This window comes from Salvia splendens, chromosome 2 (assembly GCF_004379255.2).
Source record: "Salvia splendens isolate huo1 chromosome 2, SspV2, whole genome shotgun sequence".
NCBI lineage: Eukaryota > Viridiplantae > Streptophyta > Magnoliopsida > Lamiales > Lamiaceae > Salvia > Salvia splendens.
Genome location: NC_056033.1, coordinates 30983069 through 31004957, shown reverse-complemented (window position 1 = coordinate 31004957; position 21889 = coordinate 30983069). Strand labels below are relative to the sequence as shown.

Below are 21889 nucleotides of genomic sequence, written 5' to 3'. Positions count from 1 at the left end.
AGAAACCAGAGTTGTAGCATGTATTGTATTGTTTTGTATTGTATTGATTCACGCCGGCACACATCATTTTTACTATACCATCAGTGGCGGAGCCATATTGGAACAAGGGGTACCACTGTACCCCCAAAATTTACCGTTATAATTAATTTAGATATACTCACTAGCAATTCTCACACTTGGTCCAGCGGTAATGGTATCTTCTTCCATAACAGAGGCCCGAGTTTGATACCAAGCGACGCCACCCCCTGTTTATTTTTGTTTATTCCAATCTTCTATTTTATTCTTTTTAAATATTTTAATATGGATTCCATTATTAAGATCTTTTTTATGCTTTTTAAATATGTATTCCAAAATAAAAATCCATCCAATGCGCACATCTTTATTTGTAGTTTTATTATATATTAGAATTTTTATTTTTTCAATGCATTTGAAATCTACACAATTCACTATATATTTATTTTTTTCTATTTTTCAAATCTTTTAAAGTAGTTTTATCTCCATCATTTTAGCTTTTTAAAAAATATTCTAATGTATTTTCATTCGTTTCGGCATGAGGCCATCCGCAATGGGGCGGACGATGGCATGCCCGATGGCGCGAATCATCCGGGCCCGCCATCGTCCGCCCCATTGCGGGTGCGTGACATAGGCCGCGGACGATCGTCGCGCCCTATACTAAGGGCGCGGAGTATAGCGCGGACGATGTCCATCGTCCGCCCCATTGCGGCCTACGCGGACGATGGCCGCGGACGATAGGCCATCGGCCGCGCCATCTTCCGCCCCACTGTGGGCTACACGGACGATGGCACGCGTTTTTGATTTTCTATTTAAATCTCGTTTCTCATTCATTTGTACATACGAACATATCGACTATCTCTTTACATATTCTCTCTCAACATCCAACCAAAATGAATCTCGGCGACGACACCAATAGTTCTAGTTCGTCTGAGTCCGATAGTTCGACATCAGAAGCATTAGATGCAGCCGTTGAAGAGGCCATGGCGGCATGCTATGCGGCAATGCAGCGCGAGGAAGAGGTGGTGGCAGCGGCGGCTGAGCAAGTCCATAGGCCTCTTCGACATAGGACGTATGTCCGACGCGACCACCCGGAAGCTCACAGACGTCTGGTTGAAGACTATTTTGCCGATCAACCACGATGGGGCCCGACTGTTTTCCGCCGCCGTTTTAGAATGTCACGGTACCTTTTTCTCAGCATTGTTCGGACATTGTCTTCACGTGATGAATACTTCACGTTTCGGGAGGACGACATCGGCAAACCCGGCCTTACACCATTGCAAAAGTGCACGACTGCTTTTCGTCAGTTGGCATACGGCACCACGGCGGACCTTTTTGACGAGTACCTCCACTGCGGGGGATTCTACAGGCCGCGAGTGTCTGAAGCGGTTTTTGTCGGGGGATAGTAGAGGCCTATGGCGACACATATTTGCGCAAGCCGACTGCCACTGATTGCCAGGGTCTGATGTAGATGCACGAGTCGACGCACGGGTTTCCTGGGATGCTCGGGAGCATCGACTGTATGCACTGGCAGTGGAAGAATTGTCTGACGGCGTGGAGAGGCCAATTCACAAGTGGATACAAGGGCAGCCACCCGACGATGATCCTCGAAGCCGTCGCTGACCATCGACTCTGGATCTGGCATGCTTACTTCGGCGTAGCCGGGTCGAACAACGACATTAACGTCCTCAACTCGTCCACCCTCTTCACCGAGCAATGTAACGGCAACGGCCCGGCCATCGAGTTCACTGCCAACAGACGCCAATACCATATGGGGTACTACTTGGCCGATGACATCTACCCACGGTGGCCAGTTTTCCTAAAGACGATCAGCTGTCCAATTGGTGAGAAGAGGGTTTTATTTGCGTAAAAGCAGGAGTCGGCGCGGAAGGATGTCGAGCGGGCATTTGGTGTGCTCCAATCAAGGGGGCAATTGTGAAAGGGCCGGCTCGTTCCTGGTACAAGGAAGTCATCGCTGATGTCATATATGCGTGCATAATCATGCACAACATGATAGTCGAGAATGAAGGCGGAAGCATCACCGATTGGAATGAAGATGACCGTGCATCTAGCTCGTCCGGCATGTCGACCGAGACACCCGATAGAGGGTTACCGTTAGGCTTCAATGAGGTTCTATCTAGACAGGCCTCAATGCGCAACCAACAGGATCATGCGCAGCTCATGAGCGACATGATTGAAGAAGTGTGGGCTCGTAACCGCCGTCGCTGAGTTTGCGTTTTTTAAATTCGCATTGTAATGTATTAATTTTTATTAAATCAAATGAAGTTTTGAAATTCGTATTTTAATTTATTAGTTTTTTTAAATTCGTATGGATTTTGTAAATATTAAAAAAATGATGATGTGGTGCGCCATAGGGCGCCTCACTGCAGGTGAGGAGGTAGGAGGATAAAATTGATGACGTGGCGCGCCATAGGGCGCGCCTTAGGGCACCCCACTGCTGATGCCCTGACATATAATTAGTTTTTATTTTCCCAATTCTCTTCTAGTGCACATCTTTAAGATGTTTATAATAAAATAAATAAAATCATAAATTTTGATTAAAAAACAAAATAAAGAAATGAAAAGAATAGGTTAAATTTTGACGCTTGAAGTGTGATAATTAATTATCGTACCCCAAATAAAAAATTCTGGATCCGCCACTATATACCATCATCTATCAACTTTCTATATGTCTTGTTTTATCTCCACTTTCCGCTACCTTTATTTGCACTTTTTAAGAAAAATCAGTGGGTAGCAAATTGTAATTAATCAATTTACGATACTAACAAACATGGTATAGATCATGCCCCAAAAGCATTCAGTTGGCTAACGAGATTTAAAATTAAAAAAAAAGAATACTAATATTAGACGAATTGCCAATCCCTATAATTTAGGTTACCAAAAATACAAATTTACCTTTGGCATCGCTACAAAAATCATTGATCTCTCAAAATAAATAAAACCTGCCAAAGATGATTACCTTGGCGCCAGTAAATACAGCTTTCAATCATAAAGAAGTGAGCTGTCTCCACACATCATCAATTCCAACCTTCTACACCGCCTCGCATGTAATCACTGCATTCCTCCCCAAGTAAAACCCTACATTTTTTCAATCAATACAACACCATACCATACCTCCTCTCACCTATAAATTAAACCGCCACCATCTCCCAATTCCGCAATAAAACCTCTAATTAGCAGCAGCTATGGGGTTGAATTGGCTTCTCAGTTTCGCAAACACGATCATTCTCCACCAATCGGCCGGCGAAGGGAGCCAATCGTCGAGCGGAGAGGGGGCGGCGATGGAGAAGCGGGCGAATTACGGATTCGAAATGCCGCTGCATTATCCGCGATACGCGAAATCGGACTACGAGAAGATGGATGAGGAGAGGCTGGATTTGCTTCTGCAGCAGTATGGGCTGAATTTTGGGGGCGATTTGGAGGAGAAGAGGAGGTTTGCGATGGGGGCGTTTCTGTGGCCGGATCAGTTTTGATTCAATTATTAGATTAATTAATTATGCGAGGGGTTTGTTTAGGTTAGGTATAATATTATCTTTGGCTTTGTGTTTTTCTACTTCTCCATTTCGAGATGTTGCTTGTAAAGTTAAGTATAAGAGGTGGATTTAGTTTTATACTCCATTACTAGTGTTTTTTTTTTGTTTAATTTGTTGGGGCTGACAAGAACAAATTCGATTACCTTCACAATTTGATTTGCCGGATATTTTGTTTGATTACTTGGACATTAAATTACTATTTCTAACTCAATTCACAGTTATTACCCCAAGAATCAACAATATTGATTATTGCCAATTTTTGCTGCAATCATATCCCCAAAATTTTCAGCATAACTCAGTCACGTAGATATAGGAAATGATTAATTTGGTTGGTAGCAGAGGCCAAGAAGAATTCTCAAGCTCGTGCCCAAGAAAATCTGTTCGTGTGTACTGAGGGAGGCTACTTTGCAGGCGAGGCAGAATCCATGGGTAAATAGAACAGAGAGAGACCTTTACTGAGCGAAGGTGGCTAACAAAATAATGTTCCAAATTTGTTATTTTGGGATATTTATAATAAGACTAAAGATTTATTAACAAAAATTATACAGTGCCCTTAAATTTTAAACTGGTTCTTATTTTAACCGGTTTTTTTATTAACTATTATCCCTTTACTTAATTACCCTTTAGCTATATTTGTAAAGTTAAATCAATATCAAAGTACATTGATTATATATGGAAATGGAGTGTGAAAATATTAAATACGGATGGTCACTTTTATTAACTATTATCTCTTTACTTAATTACCATTTAGTAGAATATGAGTCTCACTTATATATATTAGTAGTTTTACATGAAATGTGATATGAGTTAGTGGAATGTAAAACCCTATTACTCCCATTGTTCCAAGATAAGAGCATCCACAATGGCGCCCGTCCCGACGGAGGTCCGGCCGGCGTGCCAGAGTTCCGCGCGGGACGTCTGCCATTGCGCAGCGGTGACGCCGATATGGACGTCCGCACGGACGTCTCGATTATTTTATAATTTTTTTCTGAAAATTCTATAAATACGACTCGTTGAACTTTATTTCATTCGCACCACTTTTTTTGTTAAAATGTACCTTTCTTTTTTTTTTATTTAATGAAATTTTTATTCTGTAATCGTGGCGAAATTTTAATTCCGTAAATTGTTTAATTTGGTGAATTTGTGAATTTTTATTATTGTGGGAAGTCCGTCGGGATGTCCGTCACTGTGCAGTGGGAAGTCCTTATGACGTGGCATGAGGTGTTTTTGAGATGTCCACGGGGATCAGTGGCGGACACACGTTGAAGTGATGAGGGGCTTCAGCCCCTCCCAAACTTTTTTTTAAAATAAATTTCTATTGCAAAAAATTTCAGATTTTTCAAAATGTATCTTCAGCCCTTCCCAAGGTAATACCTTTGATGTCTAAATTATTAGAGGTTTAATAGAAGGAGGGGCTTGAAAATAAAATTACAGATAAAAACTACCTGCAACAATGGCGGTGAATAGAGATGGAAGAAGGAAGATGAATTGATTTACAGCTGTCAACAATTAAACTTAAATGATTAAAAATAATATTAAAAGAAAGAGTCAGTTATCCTATTTAAGTGGAACGTTTTAGGCTCTACAAATTATAAAAAAAGTCATTACACTTTTTAAATTGCTTTCTTATTGACACGCGTTTTTGTAAAGTGTTGAAATAGAAAAGGGTTTTGTCTTATGCCAATGCTGTAGCACTTTCAATCAATGTAGAATTTAATTGCCACCATTTTAGTAAAACAAACACAACTAGAATATGAAATATATCATTCTTTTGATTAAACTTATTATTCAATTAATTTTATCTATTAGATATTTATGCGATTTTATAATAGTTGTTATTGTGATTTTATTATATATATATAACACTTCCTGGTCCGCGAATAGGAGTCCCGTTTTTCATTTTAGTCTGTCCACGAATAGAAGTCCTGATTCACTTTTACTATAAAGGGTAATAGAGTTTCACATTCTACAAACTCATTCCACTAACATTTGATGTAAAACTAATATATACAAGTGGGATGCATATTTCACTAACTCTTTTCCACTCACTTTTCTTAATATTTCTTAAAATTCGTGCCGCCAAAAAATGAGACTCCTAATGACGGACGGAGTTATGTATATTACCTACGAAAATTTTTAGTGAAGCCACTGCCAAAATTTATTTCTGCGTCCGCCACTGACGGGGATGTTCGCCGGGACATCCACACCACTGTGGATGCTCTAAGCGAAACACTTCTTTTGGCACGAGATTTAAGGAATTGATATTTAAAGAGTTAAAGTAGATAGAGTAAAATATGAGAGAGAGAAAAAGTAGAAAAGTAAAGAGGGAATAAAGTGGGTGGAGAATAAAGTGGGACATCTCAAAAGAAATACGACTCGTTTATCTTGAGACGGAGGAGAAAAATTCACTAGTCAAGACACACCAAGGTGTCATTATGACATGGCATGTCTACCCAATAATTATGTGACAAATGGAAAGTGATTAATACTCAAACTAATCATACATAATATGTAATTCACTTCTTTAGAAAAAGGCCAAAATATGGTAACACCTTTTGAACTTCCTATATATGAAAAATATGCATCCATGTATATTCACATAATTTCGTGATTAGTCTTCTGAACAAATTCATTGAAATTATTTTAATTAACTTAATTTTGTTAATCTTTATGATATTAAACATGATGTAAAATATTTTAGTTAAAACTTAATTTTCATATGATATTACTGTAATTAACTTTTTTTTAATTTTCATATGATATACACTTTAGTTACTTTTAATTAATTTAATATTATTAATTTTCACATGATATTAATTGTGATGTAAAATATTTTTGCGCATATTTAAAATATATATGGTTTAGTTTTTTTTTTGCCATTGCACATCATTAACCATATGAATGATTAGAACATTATCAAAAAAAATAATATTATTACATCAAATATATCTATATGGTATGAAAAAACTCCAAAAACAAAATACAATAGATCTACTCATGTAAAAATAGCAATTAAATTCAAAATTAAAAATAATTAAAATAAATACTAATCGTGATCACATTAACCCTTTCAAAATTAGTATATAAATAGTTAATATAGTATTAAATATCTGTGTACATCATAAATGAATAAATATTACTAGTTCAAACTTAAAATTATGATAAAAGTCTTTCAAAAATATTTTCTTAATATATACGTTGTATATGTGTGTGCATATGAATGCATATTTGAGATTTGTAGGAGTATATAGGAAGTTCACAAATATTAACATATGTAAGTATTTTTCCAAATAAAGTTAAAGTCCCATTAGGTGAGATTAGTTTAGGCGTCAATCTATTTCCATTTGTCAAATAATTATTGGATAGACATACCATGTCATAATGACACCTTGGTGTGTCTTGACTAGTGAATTTTTTTATCGGGACGGAAGGAGTACCATTTATGATAAAAATGAACCAAGACTCATATTCGAGGACAGTCTAAAATGAAAAAACGATACTCTTATTCGCGGACGGAGTGAGTAAATTTTAAGAACTATTTAATAATAAATAATTGAATGTAAAATATTATTATTACTTTTTTGGATGATAACCAATAAATTAAGTATATATATATATATATACATATAATCATTTTTATTACTTATAATTATAATAAGAATAATTTAATAATAAAATAATTGGATATGAATGACTATGATTATTTCGTTAGAAGGTACACTAAGAAATTAAGTATATATACACATGTAGCTATTTTTGTAATTTAGATATGTCAAAATTATTTAAAATAAAATAATTGGATGTGAATGGATATGATTAAATTGTTGGACAATGATACTAAAGAAATAGTAATGTATATATGCATGTAGTCACTTTTATAACTTAAAATTTTAAGAATTTAAAAGTACTATTATTATTTCATTGGATGATAAAACTAAGAAATTAAGTATAAAATCATGTAGTCATTTATAACTTAGAATTTTTCAGAATTATTTATAGTAAAATAATTGGATGTGAATGACTATGATAATTTATTTTGATAGTAACACTAAGAAATTAAGTATATATGCTTTAGTCATTTTCATAATTTAGAAATTTAAAAATTATTTTAATAATAAAATAATTGGATGTGAATGACAATGAATAAATTGTTGAATGATAACACTAAGAATTTAAGTATATATGCATATAATCGTTTTTATAACTTAGAATTTTAAGAATTATTTAATTATAAAATAATTGTAAGCGAAATATTATTATTATTCTTTAGATGATAACACAAGAAATTTAGTATATATGAATGTAGTCATTTTTTATAATTTGAAAATTTAAATATTATTTAATAATATAAATAAAATATGAATTGGATGTGAATGCCTATGATTTGGATGCGAATGCCTATGATTATTTCGTGTGATGATAATACTAAGAAATTAAGGAATCAAAATAAACACATGAATTTAAAAATTAAGGAATCAAATGTTTCTCAGACATAATCTTGGCAACAAAACATGGCATAAGAAATTAATCAAATATCCATGTAGTCGTTTTTATAACTTAGAATTTTAGGAATTATTATTATTACTTCTTTGGATGATAACATTAATAAATTAAGTACATATATGCATGTAGTCATTTTTATAACTTAGAATTTTAAGAATTATTTAATAGTAATAAAATAAAAGGATGTGAGTGACTATGATTATTTCGTTTGATGGTGACACTAAGAAACTAAGTACAGTATATATGCATATAGTTATTTTTATAATTTAGAAATTTAAAAATTATTGTATTTAATAATAAAATAATTGATGGTGAATGGCTATAATTAAATTGTTGGACAATAATTCTAAAAAAAATAAGTATATATGCATTTAGTTTTTTTTATAACTTATTTTTAATAATTATTCAATAATAAAATAAATTGTCACGCCCGCATTTTCTAAGGATAGAAAACAGGGTTGATCGCGACTAGGGGATGATTAAAGAAGCGGGAAGAAAGGGGAAAACAATACAAATCGACCATAGCTCGAAACACATGGGAATAGCTCGAATAAAATCAGAGTGTCTCAACAATCAACAACTCAAAAATGAATATTATTTCAGCGATACAAGAACTCAAAAGAAGGACAACTACTTAGCGGAAGCATTTGAGAGGAGAAATATGCCACGTGTGAAGACATGACACATTCTACACACTTAAATTTCTTCAACAATCACCGCACCCGTCACGCTCAACCTGCACATTTTTAAAAAGAAATGCAGGGCTGAGTACTTGATGCACTCAGTGGACTCATGCCGAAAACATTTTATAAAAAGTATTTATCATGCCACCATTGAGTGACCTTGGGGTTTTAACTTTAGAAATCGCCCAAGACACTAAAATAATTTCCCTCGTAAAATTCGGTTGATCAACCATTTTCCCATAGATGTCTACCATATCTGATCCATTGATGACAAGAAATGTGGCCACATTCCAAGTTACTAGACCGACTGACCCAAAAGACGGCTCACGATCCCCATTGGTGTACACTAGCCTGAGTAGGGACTCACTCCCTAGTCAGACCCGAATTCGATTATCCATAGATGGCAAAAGCCACATTAGATAGGTTCCATAGATAAAACAAAACACGCCATGACAAATATTCTTATCATTTTCACATAAAAATATACTTAGGGCATAGCCCTTATTTAAAAAGAAAGCCCACCTCAAATTCTTAATCCGAAATTATTTCCTTTCCCTTGATATCACGTCTCGCTTACAAGGAATCACCTTTAGCATTTAAATAGCACATAAATCAACACAATGAATCAAGTAAATAAATAAGATGTATGCACCATAATTAAAATCGTTTATCTCGTTTCTCGGTTTTTGATTATTCGGCGGCCGCCCAAGATTCCTCCGTTGGCTCCTCGTAATTTTTTCATCACGATATCAAAACGTATTCCCAAAATTATTCAAGCACATAATTAAATTATCACAACAAATTTTTTAAAATCAAAAGCCCAATTTTGACTCCCATTTCCCCATTCTCGACTCTCTCTCTTCCTCTTTCTCTATCTTCCTACTTCTCTCTCTTCGTCGACATATTGCAGAGGATTCCTCCAAATTTCCGTCGGTTTTCTTCAATTCATTCCACGTCGTCGTTCCTCCGTTGCTGCTGGTCGCCGTCCGTCGCTGCTGGTGTCGGCTTCTCCAACAAATCCCGTCGCCTTCCAACACAACCCCGACAGGATCTTCTTCAGCCGACCGCTCACCGTCGAAATCTTGATGCCGCTGCTCCCGGGAAGACGCGACGCCGCTGCTATCAGCAGCGTCCGTCGGTCAGTCTCCGCCGCAACCGTCGCCCCGACGCTGCTGCGGTCCAGAACTTCTCCAGCGACGGGGACGAGCTCTTCCGCCGTCGATCCGCTGCCGTCCGTCCAATCCAGCCATCGTTCATCACCTAACCAACCCTGAAACGTCCCGAAACCAACCCGAACAGCCTCGCACAACCCTGAAAGATAAGTTCTGTTTACCAAATTATGTTCTTTTACGTTTTCGATTAATTGTCGTGGGGTGTTCAGTTGTATTGTTCGGTTCATTGTTGAATATTGATTATGTTAAGTGTGCGAGGTTGATGTATGAGGTATACTATGCTTATGAACTGTAATTGATCGATTGAAAAGGAGTATACCTTGAACAGATTTTGAGAAAACAACCTATAGCTCCCTCCTTCGAGTTGGGTTCTCGGTTTCTTGAATCTGATTGAGAAGAATAGGTCTTGGTTTTCTTGTTTGCAGAGAACGATAGATGAGGGAAAAAGAAACTGATTGAAGATTTAATATAGAGGAAGGGTGGTTAAAGATATGAGAGAGATTTAGGGGAGAGAGGGGCGGTTTTTCTAACGTGGGTTGAGGGGGAGAATTCGATTTTTTTTTAATTAATTTGTATTTGTTTAATATTTTATTTGCAGATCACGGAGGAGGAAAATCTCTGTAGAATCTTTATTTAAAATTTGAATTAAGGAATAATTGGTGACCAAGTCAACTAGGAAAATATTTAATTAGATTAATTTGATTTTTTATTCTCTCCCTTTTTTCCAGGGTGTTACATAAATAGATACAAAGTACTAGTATTATGTTTTTTTTATAGCATTAATAAATAAGTATATACAATGTAGTCATTTTTTATAATTAGAAATTTTAAAATCATGTAATAAGAAAATAATTGGATGCGAATGACTATGATTATTTCGTTTGGTAATAGCACTAGTTAAGAAATTAAGTAATCTCCTCGTCTCATTCAAGATATTCACCTTTCCTTTTTAGTTGTCTCACTCAAGATGTACATTTTCTGTATTTGGAAATAAATCCCACTCTCCACTCTACTCATTAAAATATTCAACTTTTTTTCTCTCTCTTACTCCACCTAACAACTTCTCCTAAAATCTTTTTCCACTAAAAAATGTGGACATTTAGAGTGGGACGGATGGAGTACATATATGCATGTAGTCGTTTTTATAAGTTAGAACTTTAAGAATTATTTAATACTAAGAAAATAATTGGATGAGAAATACTATTATTATTTCTTTTTTATGGTAACATTTGAAATTAAGTATATATGCATAGGTGCTAACTAATTTACAGTAATAACTAATAACTTTCAATTTTGTGTATTAAAATTATCAACACAAAGACATAATTATATCAATACAACATGTAAATTTAAATATCAACACAAAGACATAATTTTATCAACACAAGAATATTGATAAATTTATGTCTTTGTGTTGATATTTTTAACATACAAAATTGATATTAGTTATTAGTTATTACTATAAATTAGTTAGTATTTGATCACACACCGTCATATTTTTTATAATTTAGAAATTTAAAAATAATTGGATCCGAATGACTATTTATTTCGTTTGATGATAACACTAAAATATTAAGTATATATGTATATAGTTGTTTTTATAATTTGGATTTTAAAAAAACTATTAAATAAAAAAATAATTATTTAGTTTGATGATAATACTAAGAAATTATGTTTTTTTAACACTAAGAAATTATGTTGAATGAAGAAATATTCTCATTGTTGTCAATGAAAGAAGAAATTATGCAACCAATGTTATCTACATAATATATAATTGATTCATTATATACACACTTTCACAGATCTGGCACCCTTCTTCCAACTTCCCTACTTCATGCGCTCCAATTCGTGCATTTCCAAGACCATACCAAATCCTTGCCACCAACGCATTTACACATGCAAATAAGTCCCAATAAAAGCATAGAAAGTGATCGAAAACTCGTGACATTAATCAAGCTATCAGTTGTACCTGTTGTTCTTTAGTGTATCCACCACAACGCTAGGCATCGACGAATTTAAAGAAGTTCCTATAATCAAATTTCTATGCAAATGCAGAAACTATACCAATGATAAGAAACTAAGAGTTCGAGAGAAATATGAATTGCAATTATGTTATAATGTGTAATCTGTTCCAAACTCATACTCAAACGAGGGTATTTAAAGAGTTTAATATTCAAAGTATCACATAAATATGTTAAAAGTTATAACAACTAGGTGAAAGGGCAAAAACCTTCTAAATCACTAACTGAAGGTTAAAGAGATTACTAATAGGTGAAGGGACAAAAACTTTTGAAGGTTAAAGATTACTAATAGGTGAAAGGGCAAAAACTTTCTAAAATCAAAAGTTTTTGCCCCTCAATTTCGGCAGTTTCGCCAACATATTTTTCATAATTAAATATCTGAACCTAGGGCATATTTTTTCAATTTTAAAGTTTCCATTAAATTTTCCATATTAAACATCTACACTTAGGCAGCAGCTTCCAACATATTTTTCATATTAAATATCTGAATCTCGGGCATATTTTTTTCAATTTCCAAGTTTCCAGCACATTTTCCATATTAAATAGTACTATGTGAACTTAGGGCATTATTTTCTCAATTTTAATTTTATTTATAAAAGAGCTTTCCATTTTAAAAATATGTAAAGTGAAACATAAATTGACAACATGATGCATATGCTCATTGATTTAAATCGTACATATCATTGTCATGGACATATGGACATGACATTTGCGTCAATTAAAGGCCAACAATAAAGCACCTATGGACAAAAAAAAATAAAAAAAAATAAAGCACCTATGGACCTAGCTAGTTAATGGGTACATTACTGATAAAGAACAAGAAATTGACACATTCAAATCTTAAAAGTTAAAGTTTTAGAAAAAAAATAAAATACTACTATCATTTCTCCTTACTATATTAAATATCTACTATAATATTGCCCAAAAAATATAAATGAAAATGAATAGAAAAATTGGTAAAACATATGCACATATTGATAATGATCCATGTATTTAATATTTTTTTTGATATAGTTTTCAATTTCTCAAAGCAATCAAAAGATAAAACATAGATCCAACAATAACTATTGAATCTAAGCTAAAACTAGAAAGATCGACAATGGATAATGTGGAAAAAGGGATAAAATGTCATTGATGGAATAAGCTAAGGCACTTACACCATGTTAACAAGCATCCATGACTAAACCTTCAAGGAATCCACAAGTTTCAAAGTATACTTCTACTTGATTCATGCTTCACTGAGAATTGATGGATTCAAGCAACCTATAACTAAGAATTGGATAGGAAACTCTCTTCAAGGTGAACAAATCTCTCAAGCATATAATTTCAATCAACGACTAACTAGAAAAATCAGAAAATATATATGCTATTTATAGTTTAGGCTAAAATTCCAAGAAAAGGCCCACAAAATCTAGCCTCTGCGTGAGCCACCCTCCCGGGTGGCCTAGCAGTCAAAGAGCCACCCACTCGGGTGGACGTCGTTGCCTCAACTGTGCCTTCGGGTGGCCACCATTCCGGGTGGCCTAACTGTCCAAGAGCCACCCGCCCCGGTGGACTCCACTGCCTCAATTGTGCCTTTGGGAGGCCACCCGTCCAGGTGGCTTTTGTCCGCAGAAAGCCACCCGCCCGGGTGGCACCTTTCTGCAATGCACGGCTTCCGTAACATGACCATATCTCCCTCATCCGGAATCCGATTGAGATGTGCAAGGTACCCACGTGAAGCTCTTTCAAAGACAAAGACAATGGTGGCAGTGTTCGAGCTTTCGGACATCATTTCTATAGGAAAATTACCGGTTGAATCTAGCTGTAGTTGAAATCCTTGACGCATGACTTCCATGATCGTATCACATATATACAGAGGTGTGACCCGTTGCTAACTTTCTTAAGTTGTTAACTCTGCTAACTCATCAATGCAATGTATTAATATCAACCCGATGACATTGAAATGTCAACATAAACTTATTTCATGTTTTAATACACTATATTGACATTGATATTTAAAATATTAACACAAATTTGTGTTGACATTTTAATGTGATCGTGTTGACATTTTTAATACACTACGTTGATAAGTTAGCAAGTTAGCAATTTTTCTACATATATACATATATATATTTCAAAATAAAATATGACTAAATGAATTAACATAATGTAAAATATACTCCATCTGTCATACTTGAAGTGCCACATTTTTTGTCTCATTCAAAATACAGAAACATGACTATATCGATCTATTTTTTCTCCATTTTTACTTTATTCTTTCCACAAAATAAAACTACATAAAATCATATGCCGAAAAATATTCCACCTAGAATGAGACAAAGAGAATATTTATTAAAAATAAAATAAATGAAATCAACATATATAAATAGAAATTTTAAAATGAAATTATGACATATTCAATTACTTCTTAGACTAATCCCAATTGTTTGAGAATCCATTGACATTAATTTCTTAGTTGTGGCAAATGTTCACAACCAATCTTCTCGGCTTACAAGTACCACAAATTTTATTCGAATATATATTTGTAAAAGAAAATTAATTTGGATATTAATTAGTCAAAGTTGATAATTTATGACGGAATTGAGAAAACGATGATATTTTAGTTTGAATACTATGTGCAATTTATAGGAGTATTATAATCTAACGGTATGTTCATTAAACACTAGTACTTCCTTTAGCTCCGAAGGGAATAATATACTACTACTTACTCTCTCCCTCCCGCTTTAGCAATCTCAGTTACTTTTGAAAACTCGTTTTGTAAAAATGATACTCTCTCCGTCCTATAAAAATATGGGCGAATAAGATGACACGAGAATTAAGATAAAATTGGTAAAGTAAGAGAGGTGAGAAAAAGGAAAAGTTAAAGTAAGAGAGGAGGATAATGGAAGTTAAAGTAGAGTTAGTGGATAGGGAGACCTACATTATTAAATTGATATAACTTTCCAAAAATGAAATGCACATATTTTTGTGAGACGAAGAAAAATGGAAAGTGTACATCTTTTTATGGGACGGAAGGAGTATAATAAATAGTTAAAGTGGAGAAATGATAAAGTAAGAGAGAGAATAATGTAGACAAGACTCTTCTCTATATTATTCTCTCTCTTACTTTACTATTTCTTCATTTTAACTATTTATTATCATTTTTATAAAACGAGTGGTTAAAAGCAATTGAGACTCCTAACGCGGGACGGAGGGAGTATTAATTATCAGAAGAATTATAAATTTTAAGCACATTTTTCACAGGCATCGTGATGGGTGATTCATTGGTGACAAATGACAATAATTTAGCACTACAATCAATATAATAATCATAATTAATTGACATGCCCTCAAAATCAAAGCCCACCACATCCTCTAATTTATTTAGGTAAAAGAACCAAACCCTAAGATGTTTTAACAACTTTGTATTCTAGCGAATCGAATGTCGGATCATAATCAGCTGACGTGGAAGAGAGATTAATGCAATCTTAATTACTAATCATCCATTAAAATCCAAAACCTAAACAATATAAAATACTCCTACTCCATGTTTAACAAACACCTATAATAAAATATGTTTAACAAACACCTTCTATTATTCTTAAAGACATGTATTTATTGTTGATATGCAATCAGATCTTTGATTTGATTCCTGGTTTGTACTAGGAGTTTCTTTTTCAGTTATTGGTGCAGTTTTCTATACCCACGTATACATGTTTGATGTTTCTGCGTCAGATAAAATTTGTAAATTTTTCACTTTAATTTGACGTTGACGGTGATGTAAAAATTCCAACCTCCTCCTGCAATGGTCCCCCAAAAATCTTTTTTTGCCGATTTCTTTTATTTTTTTCTATTTCTCATTATTACTCGAAATCTGACGCTACAATAACAAGGGTGTACTTATTTTGTTCATATGATTCATTAATCTTCTTTCGCAAAGATTGAATCTGAAAAGATCTCCAATCGAATTTAATTACCTAAAACTCAACGCACATGCCTGCCAAGAAAGATTCTCGCCCATAATGGTCACTATTGCTGCCTGTTACTCTGTATCACAAACCAAAGATTAATTTGCCCATATAGTGGCTATTGTTAGACGAAATAATCACAAGTTATAATTTAGAATTGAGTCGTATTTTAATTGTATGAGTGACTATGACTAACAATTGCATGATTATCCATTTAAGATTGAGGTTTGAGATTCAATCTCATGAACCAAACAAAATACATATATAATCCTAAAATATAATCTTGCAAATTGAACGGTACTATATGCTAATTAATTTTATCATCAACCCAATATTAATCCTTGCTAACTTCTCTTGGCAATTAACAAGTAAACCAACAACACCACATATGCATAACTAACATACAATTCGATAGTCTACTTTTCTTATTTATTACTGATAAGAATTTTAAAGTGCATGTCAAACACTCAAATCCAAGACCTTTATCATCAAACAATAATCTCACATGAAACATATATATGAAGTAATTATTCACTTACACAAATGAAGCAGCAACAATTACCATAGTTTTCAAACCTGCAACTAAACGAGCTTTGCCATTTGGCCACATGCAATTCAATATTATACTAGTACTATATCTTATGCAAAAATAATTGTTATACATACCTATTTAACACATTTTAATCATTTAATTAAAGTTGGTATAATTAATTACTTGATCGAGGTCGAATCCTAGCCCGCAGGCCGTCTCTAAAAGTGGCCGTGAGGCCCGGCGAGAAGCGAGGAGGGTGATCCGGTTGGGCCAACTCGATCCGGAACCGTCTCAAAACGGAAACGGCGACAGTCTTGATCTCCATGAGCGCCAATTCCTTCCCCAAACAGACCCTTACCCCAGCCTGAAAAATAGGGCATTTAAAAGGGTTTTCATTTACGAAAACCCCATCCCTGATCCATCTCCGCGGCTTAAATTCCAAACAATCCGATCCCCAAATCTCCTCCATTCTTCCCATGGCGTAGGGGTGGAAACTAACCCTAGTTCCCCCCTTCACAAAGCTCCCATCCGGCAATACATCATCCTCCACACAAAATTTCGAATCGAATTGAATCGGCGGATACAATCTCATGCTCTCAAACACCACTGCATGCAGGTAGTGAAGCTCCCTCACTTGATCGGCCGAATCAACCCCGATCGCCTCCTCCAGAATCGCCGCCTCCACCTCCGGGTGGATCGCCACCAGCCAGAAGAAGCTCGTCAAGGCGGAAGCCACCGTGTCGCGCCCGGCCAGGAGGAAACTAACAATGATGTCAACCAAAAACTCCTCATCATCGCCGACGCTGCACATGAATCTGGAAAGCAGATCCTTCCCATCGGAAAACCCCAGCTTCCGCCGCTCTCTGATGAAATCGCGCGCCACGGCGTGGATCGTCCCGATCGCGCGGCGCAGCCTCCTCTCGCTGCCAATGTCGAAAAACCTCTTCGCCTTCCACACCATCGGAGAAGTCGCCATCGCCCTCTCCGCGGAGATCTTCGAAGCCAGATCGAAGGAGGCGATGAAATCGGAGAGCGGCAGCGACAAATCCAGCTCCGCCGGATCCAATCCGAAGGAAATCCTCGAAATACAATCGAAGGAAAATCTCCTAAAAACCTCCTGCAGATCGACGATCTCGTCGGCGGATGAAGCCATCAGAGGAATCAGCCGCTGCTGGATTTCGACGCGCACCACTTGAAACGAGTAGGCGCGTGTGGAGACGCGGCCGAGCTCGAGGCTGGCCAACTTCCGCTGGAACCTCCAGAAGCTTCCGTCGACGTTGAAGATGCCGCGGCCTAAGAAATCACCGAGGATGGCGGAGAAGGGTTTGCCTTTGGGGAAATTATCGAACCTTGTTTTGAGCATGTATTCGACGTTTTCGGGGTTAGCGGTGATGGTGTTGTTGAGAACGTGGATGTGGACCGTCCGATTGGGAGAGTTTTTGAGGAGATGCGTGTGCCAATCGCAGAGATTGAGGAATTGGATCCTCCAACGCGATTCGCTATAGCTCTGGCAGATTTCGCAGTCGCACCAAACCCTCTTTCGCATCACTGTGAAAAGGAGGAGCACAAAAGAAGTGAGAAAGGATAAGGATGAGAGAATTTGCCACCACGACCACGAGGCGTGAGAATATTGGACGACTGAAGATGCCGACTCCATTAAAGGATAATAAAAAGGGTAAAGAAGTCAAGCTAGAGTGGAGGCCAATGGGAGGGGAGTTGTAATCTTAATCTATGTATGAAGCCAAGAGGGAAAATATCAGTGATGATAAAGTTTTTTTTATCTAAAATAACAAAATAAAGTCTATTTTCTCTGATTTTCTTTATTGTCTCTCTTCAACATTATCATGCTACCACTAGCACTGCTACCGCTATGCCACTACGTACCTCTGCTTAGGCCTGTAAATTCGGGTACCCGAACCTGAAATCTAAAAAATATCATACCTAATACCCGACCTGTATTTAGAGAATAAGATTGATACTAGCTACCATATACTAAGCGTCATATACTATTTAGAGACACATGATTTTTTAGTTGATTATAAACTATACAGAAATGAATAAACTAGTATAAAAACAAAAAAGTTGGTTCGTAGTAGTTAATTTGACACAAGTAGTCTATGTGAGATACACTACTTTTACTTGCTATTTGTTACACTAACTCTGTACATTTGGGGGTATAACTTGGGTTAAAATAAGTCGAGTCAAGTTTTTGTCCGTCCACGAAAAATAGTCACATTTTTCCATTTTGAGGTATCCACAAAAAATAGTCTCATTCCAAAAATTGGAAGTTTCTCTCTCATATTTTACCCACATTTTATTATCTCTCATACTTTACTCATTTTTTGTCTCTTACTTTACTAATTTCTCAGTAAAACCCGTGCCATCCATTTATAGACCTATATTTAGTGGACGAAAAAAGTATAAAATATGTGATTGTGTTGTGTATTAGAATCACCTAAATAGATCAGTTTTGGTATATGTTTGATAAACGTGTATTTTTGTGCACAATTAAGTGTCCTAAGTTGACTTGACACGACTTTTAAGAAATATAATGAAAAGTAGGTAGAAAAAGTTAATGAATGTGGGTCTTATTTTTATATATTAATTTTAAAATAAAATGTGAGTGAGATGAGTTAGTGGAATGTGAGATCCATTACCAAAAATATTACTCCCTCTGTCCCACCACAAGTGATCAGCTTTCCATTTTGAGTTATCACACCACAAATGATCAATTTCCTTTTTAGCTAAAAACAAAACTGCAACCATCTCTTACTTTATTCCATCTCTCTTACTGTATTGTCTCTTTCTTACTTTATTCACTCTTTATCTCTTACTTTTTCCTCTCTCATACTTTACTCTACCCACTTTAACACAACATATATCATTTTCTTAATTCTCGTGTCCAAAAGAAATCCATCACTTGTAGTGGGACGGAGGGAGTAAAAGATAAATGAGACACCTAATTGTGGACGGAGGAATAAGAAAACTTGATAAACTTAATCATGGACCGAGAAAGTAACATTTTGTAACTTCATATTTCATACGAATGGGTTTAAAATCCTGAGTCATAAGAATATGAAAAAATATGGTTTGATTTGGTAATAAGAAGTTACATGAATTGATAAATTTAAGAAAGAAAGGTTAAAAAGAAGAAAAAATGCTCTCAATGAGATCCATATTGCAAGGAGGGGGCGATTTTGCTATTTTCGGCCTGACCACAAGAGATATTTAAGCTATCCGGACGGCAGTGAAAGGGCGGTCGCTCCCACGCGGCGGGATCCGCCGGTGAATGAACCTACTCATCGATGTTGTATTCAAAGGTATAATCTCTACAACCATTAGTAAGGAGTATGCTTTTTGTTTTTTTTTACAGTTTCTTGCATACTATTTCTTGATCTTAATTGGAAATTCTCTACAACACCCTAGATGAATTCTTGGTGTTATAAATTTAATTAATGAAATTTCCTTTCAATTTCTACATTAAAGTACAGAAAAATCATCCTAGAGATCCACATAGGAGTTTTCTGCATCTAGTCATGTTATTTTTATTTGAAAAAATGAATCATATCAATCGGACCATGTCTACGTAAGTTTTCTAGATACTCTTAGCATGTAATGAGTTGGATTATACCATGTCATTCATTTATTGACTTCCCTTATAGACTTTATGCCATTTATTTGAATTTGTGTCTGTCATTCTAGGTGCACTATGAATGATATTATCTTTTATTTTCTAATATCTTTCTAACTTGAAAAATAAGAGCACATCAAATAGAAATCTTAAGGTTAAATCTGTCCAGGGATCATGGTGTTAGAATATGATTAGAAGCTAATCTAGAGTCTATTGCACTTCCACGAAAGTAATAGATGAATGAGCAAAGAATATGTGACGTGCTCATATTATCATATTCGTACAATTCATTTGATATGTTCGTTGAATTAAGGGATTAAACTTAACATGATCTTTAATAGCATAAACTCGAGCATCGTTTAATATAGATTGAATGTGTTGAAGTCTTCTAAAGCATGCTAAGAATAGTTTATTACCAACTAAAAGAGTTCCCCATAATTTGTTTGTTTCTTTCATTAAATTTCCTTTAGTGTAATTAAATCCTAGTACCTTTTAATTTAGTTATTAAACTAAAAATACCCTCCATCAGCTATTAAAGGTCCTACTTTTCCTTTTTCATCTATTTGCTAATAAATGTTTTATTTCACTTTTACCTATTTTGGCAAGTGATTTCCACATTTCACTAACTCACTCAATTCACATTTTATTATAAAACTAATACTATAAAAAATAGGACATATATACATTTCATTAACTTTTTCTACCACTTTCTTCTACCAAGTCAAATTATTTCTTAAAATCTGAGCCGGTCAAAAATGAGACATCTATCGGCGGACGGAGGGAGTAACTAATTCATCTCTATCCGAGTTTGACCTCAACTTAAATACCCACTCCATCTCTAAATATTGTTACACTTTGACCTGAGTTTTAAGAAATGCAGTGAAAAGTGAGTTGAAAATTTTAGTTGAATATTGGTCCTACTTTTATACATACTATTATATTAGTTTTATAATAAAATGTGAATAAGAATGAGTCAGTGGAGTTTGAGTTCTATCACTAAATAATACTAATAAATATGAAATGTGACAAATTTGTACTATGAGGGACAAAATGTGATAAATTTTCAAGTATGAGGGAGTACAACTATAGATATAGTTCTATTTGAGTAAGAATTAATTTAACAATACTTCTACCTTGTATATTAAAATACGCAATATTTGGCTACAACTTAATGTGACATCAAAGATTGGATGGAAACATGACAAGACAAGACAAGACAAGATAAAAGACATACTCCATACATAAATAAAGGCAAGACCGAGGTTGGAAGAAAACTAATAAAATTTAAACGCTTGTTGAAGACTAGATTTAAAGGTCGTGTAAAGGGCATGTCTATTGGAATCTTGAATTTAAGATGCCCAGTCAACAAAGTTTGACCAATAATAAATGTGACGAGACATTTAATTTTGAGAAATTAAATGATATAGCGTCGATCTACGTTCCGCGTAGATGACCGTAGTATATTCACTTTCTCAAACGCGATTCCCGGTGAGTGAGAAATAGTAGATAAAAGTTGGTCACATTGTAGCTTTTGATAAAACTATGAGTTGAAAGTGACTTATTACACTTAGTAATTATCGTGGACTAAGATGAGTGAAAGAGCCCACACGCGCGCCGAGCCGAGCCGTGCCCGCGCCCGGGCTCATGCCCTTGGACTTGGATCTTGGCAATTGGTCTTTGGGTGGTTCTTGAGCTTGTCCCAGGATCCAGACTTAATGTTTTGGACCACCTCAGTTTTGGGCAGCAGTCTGATCAACTCGGCCTGCTGCGCCTTGAGCGAATGGCCTGATAAGTGTCTTGATCAAGTCGCTTCACGAAGTCCACATGTGAC

The 21889-nt window shown here is 35.2% G+C and overlaps 1 protein-coding gene across 1 annotated transcript; it reads right to left on the bottom strand.

The window, feature by feature from the left end:
* Positions 1–16376: 16376 nt before the first annotated feature.
* LOC121764434 (cytochrome P450 94C1-like) lies at positions 16377–18177 on the bottom strand. Its single transcript, XM_042160452.1, has one exon. The coding sequence runs from the start codon at positions 18082–18084 to the stop codon at positions 16603–16605; it is 1482 nt and encodes a 493-aa protein (XP_042016386.1). The 5' UTR covers positions 18085–18177; the 3' UTR covers positions 16377–16602.
* Between the last annotated feature and the right edge of the window lie 3712 nt (positions 18178–21889).

Coding starts and splice junctions, on each gene's coding strand:
- LOC121764434 (XM_042160452.1), bottom strand. CDS start 18,084: ATGGAGTCGGCATCTTCAGTCGTCCAATATTCTCACGCCTCGTGGTCG.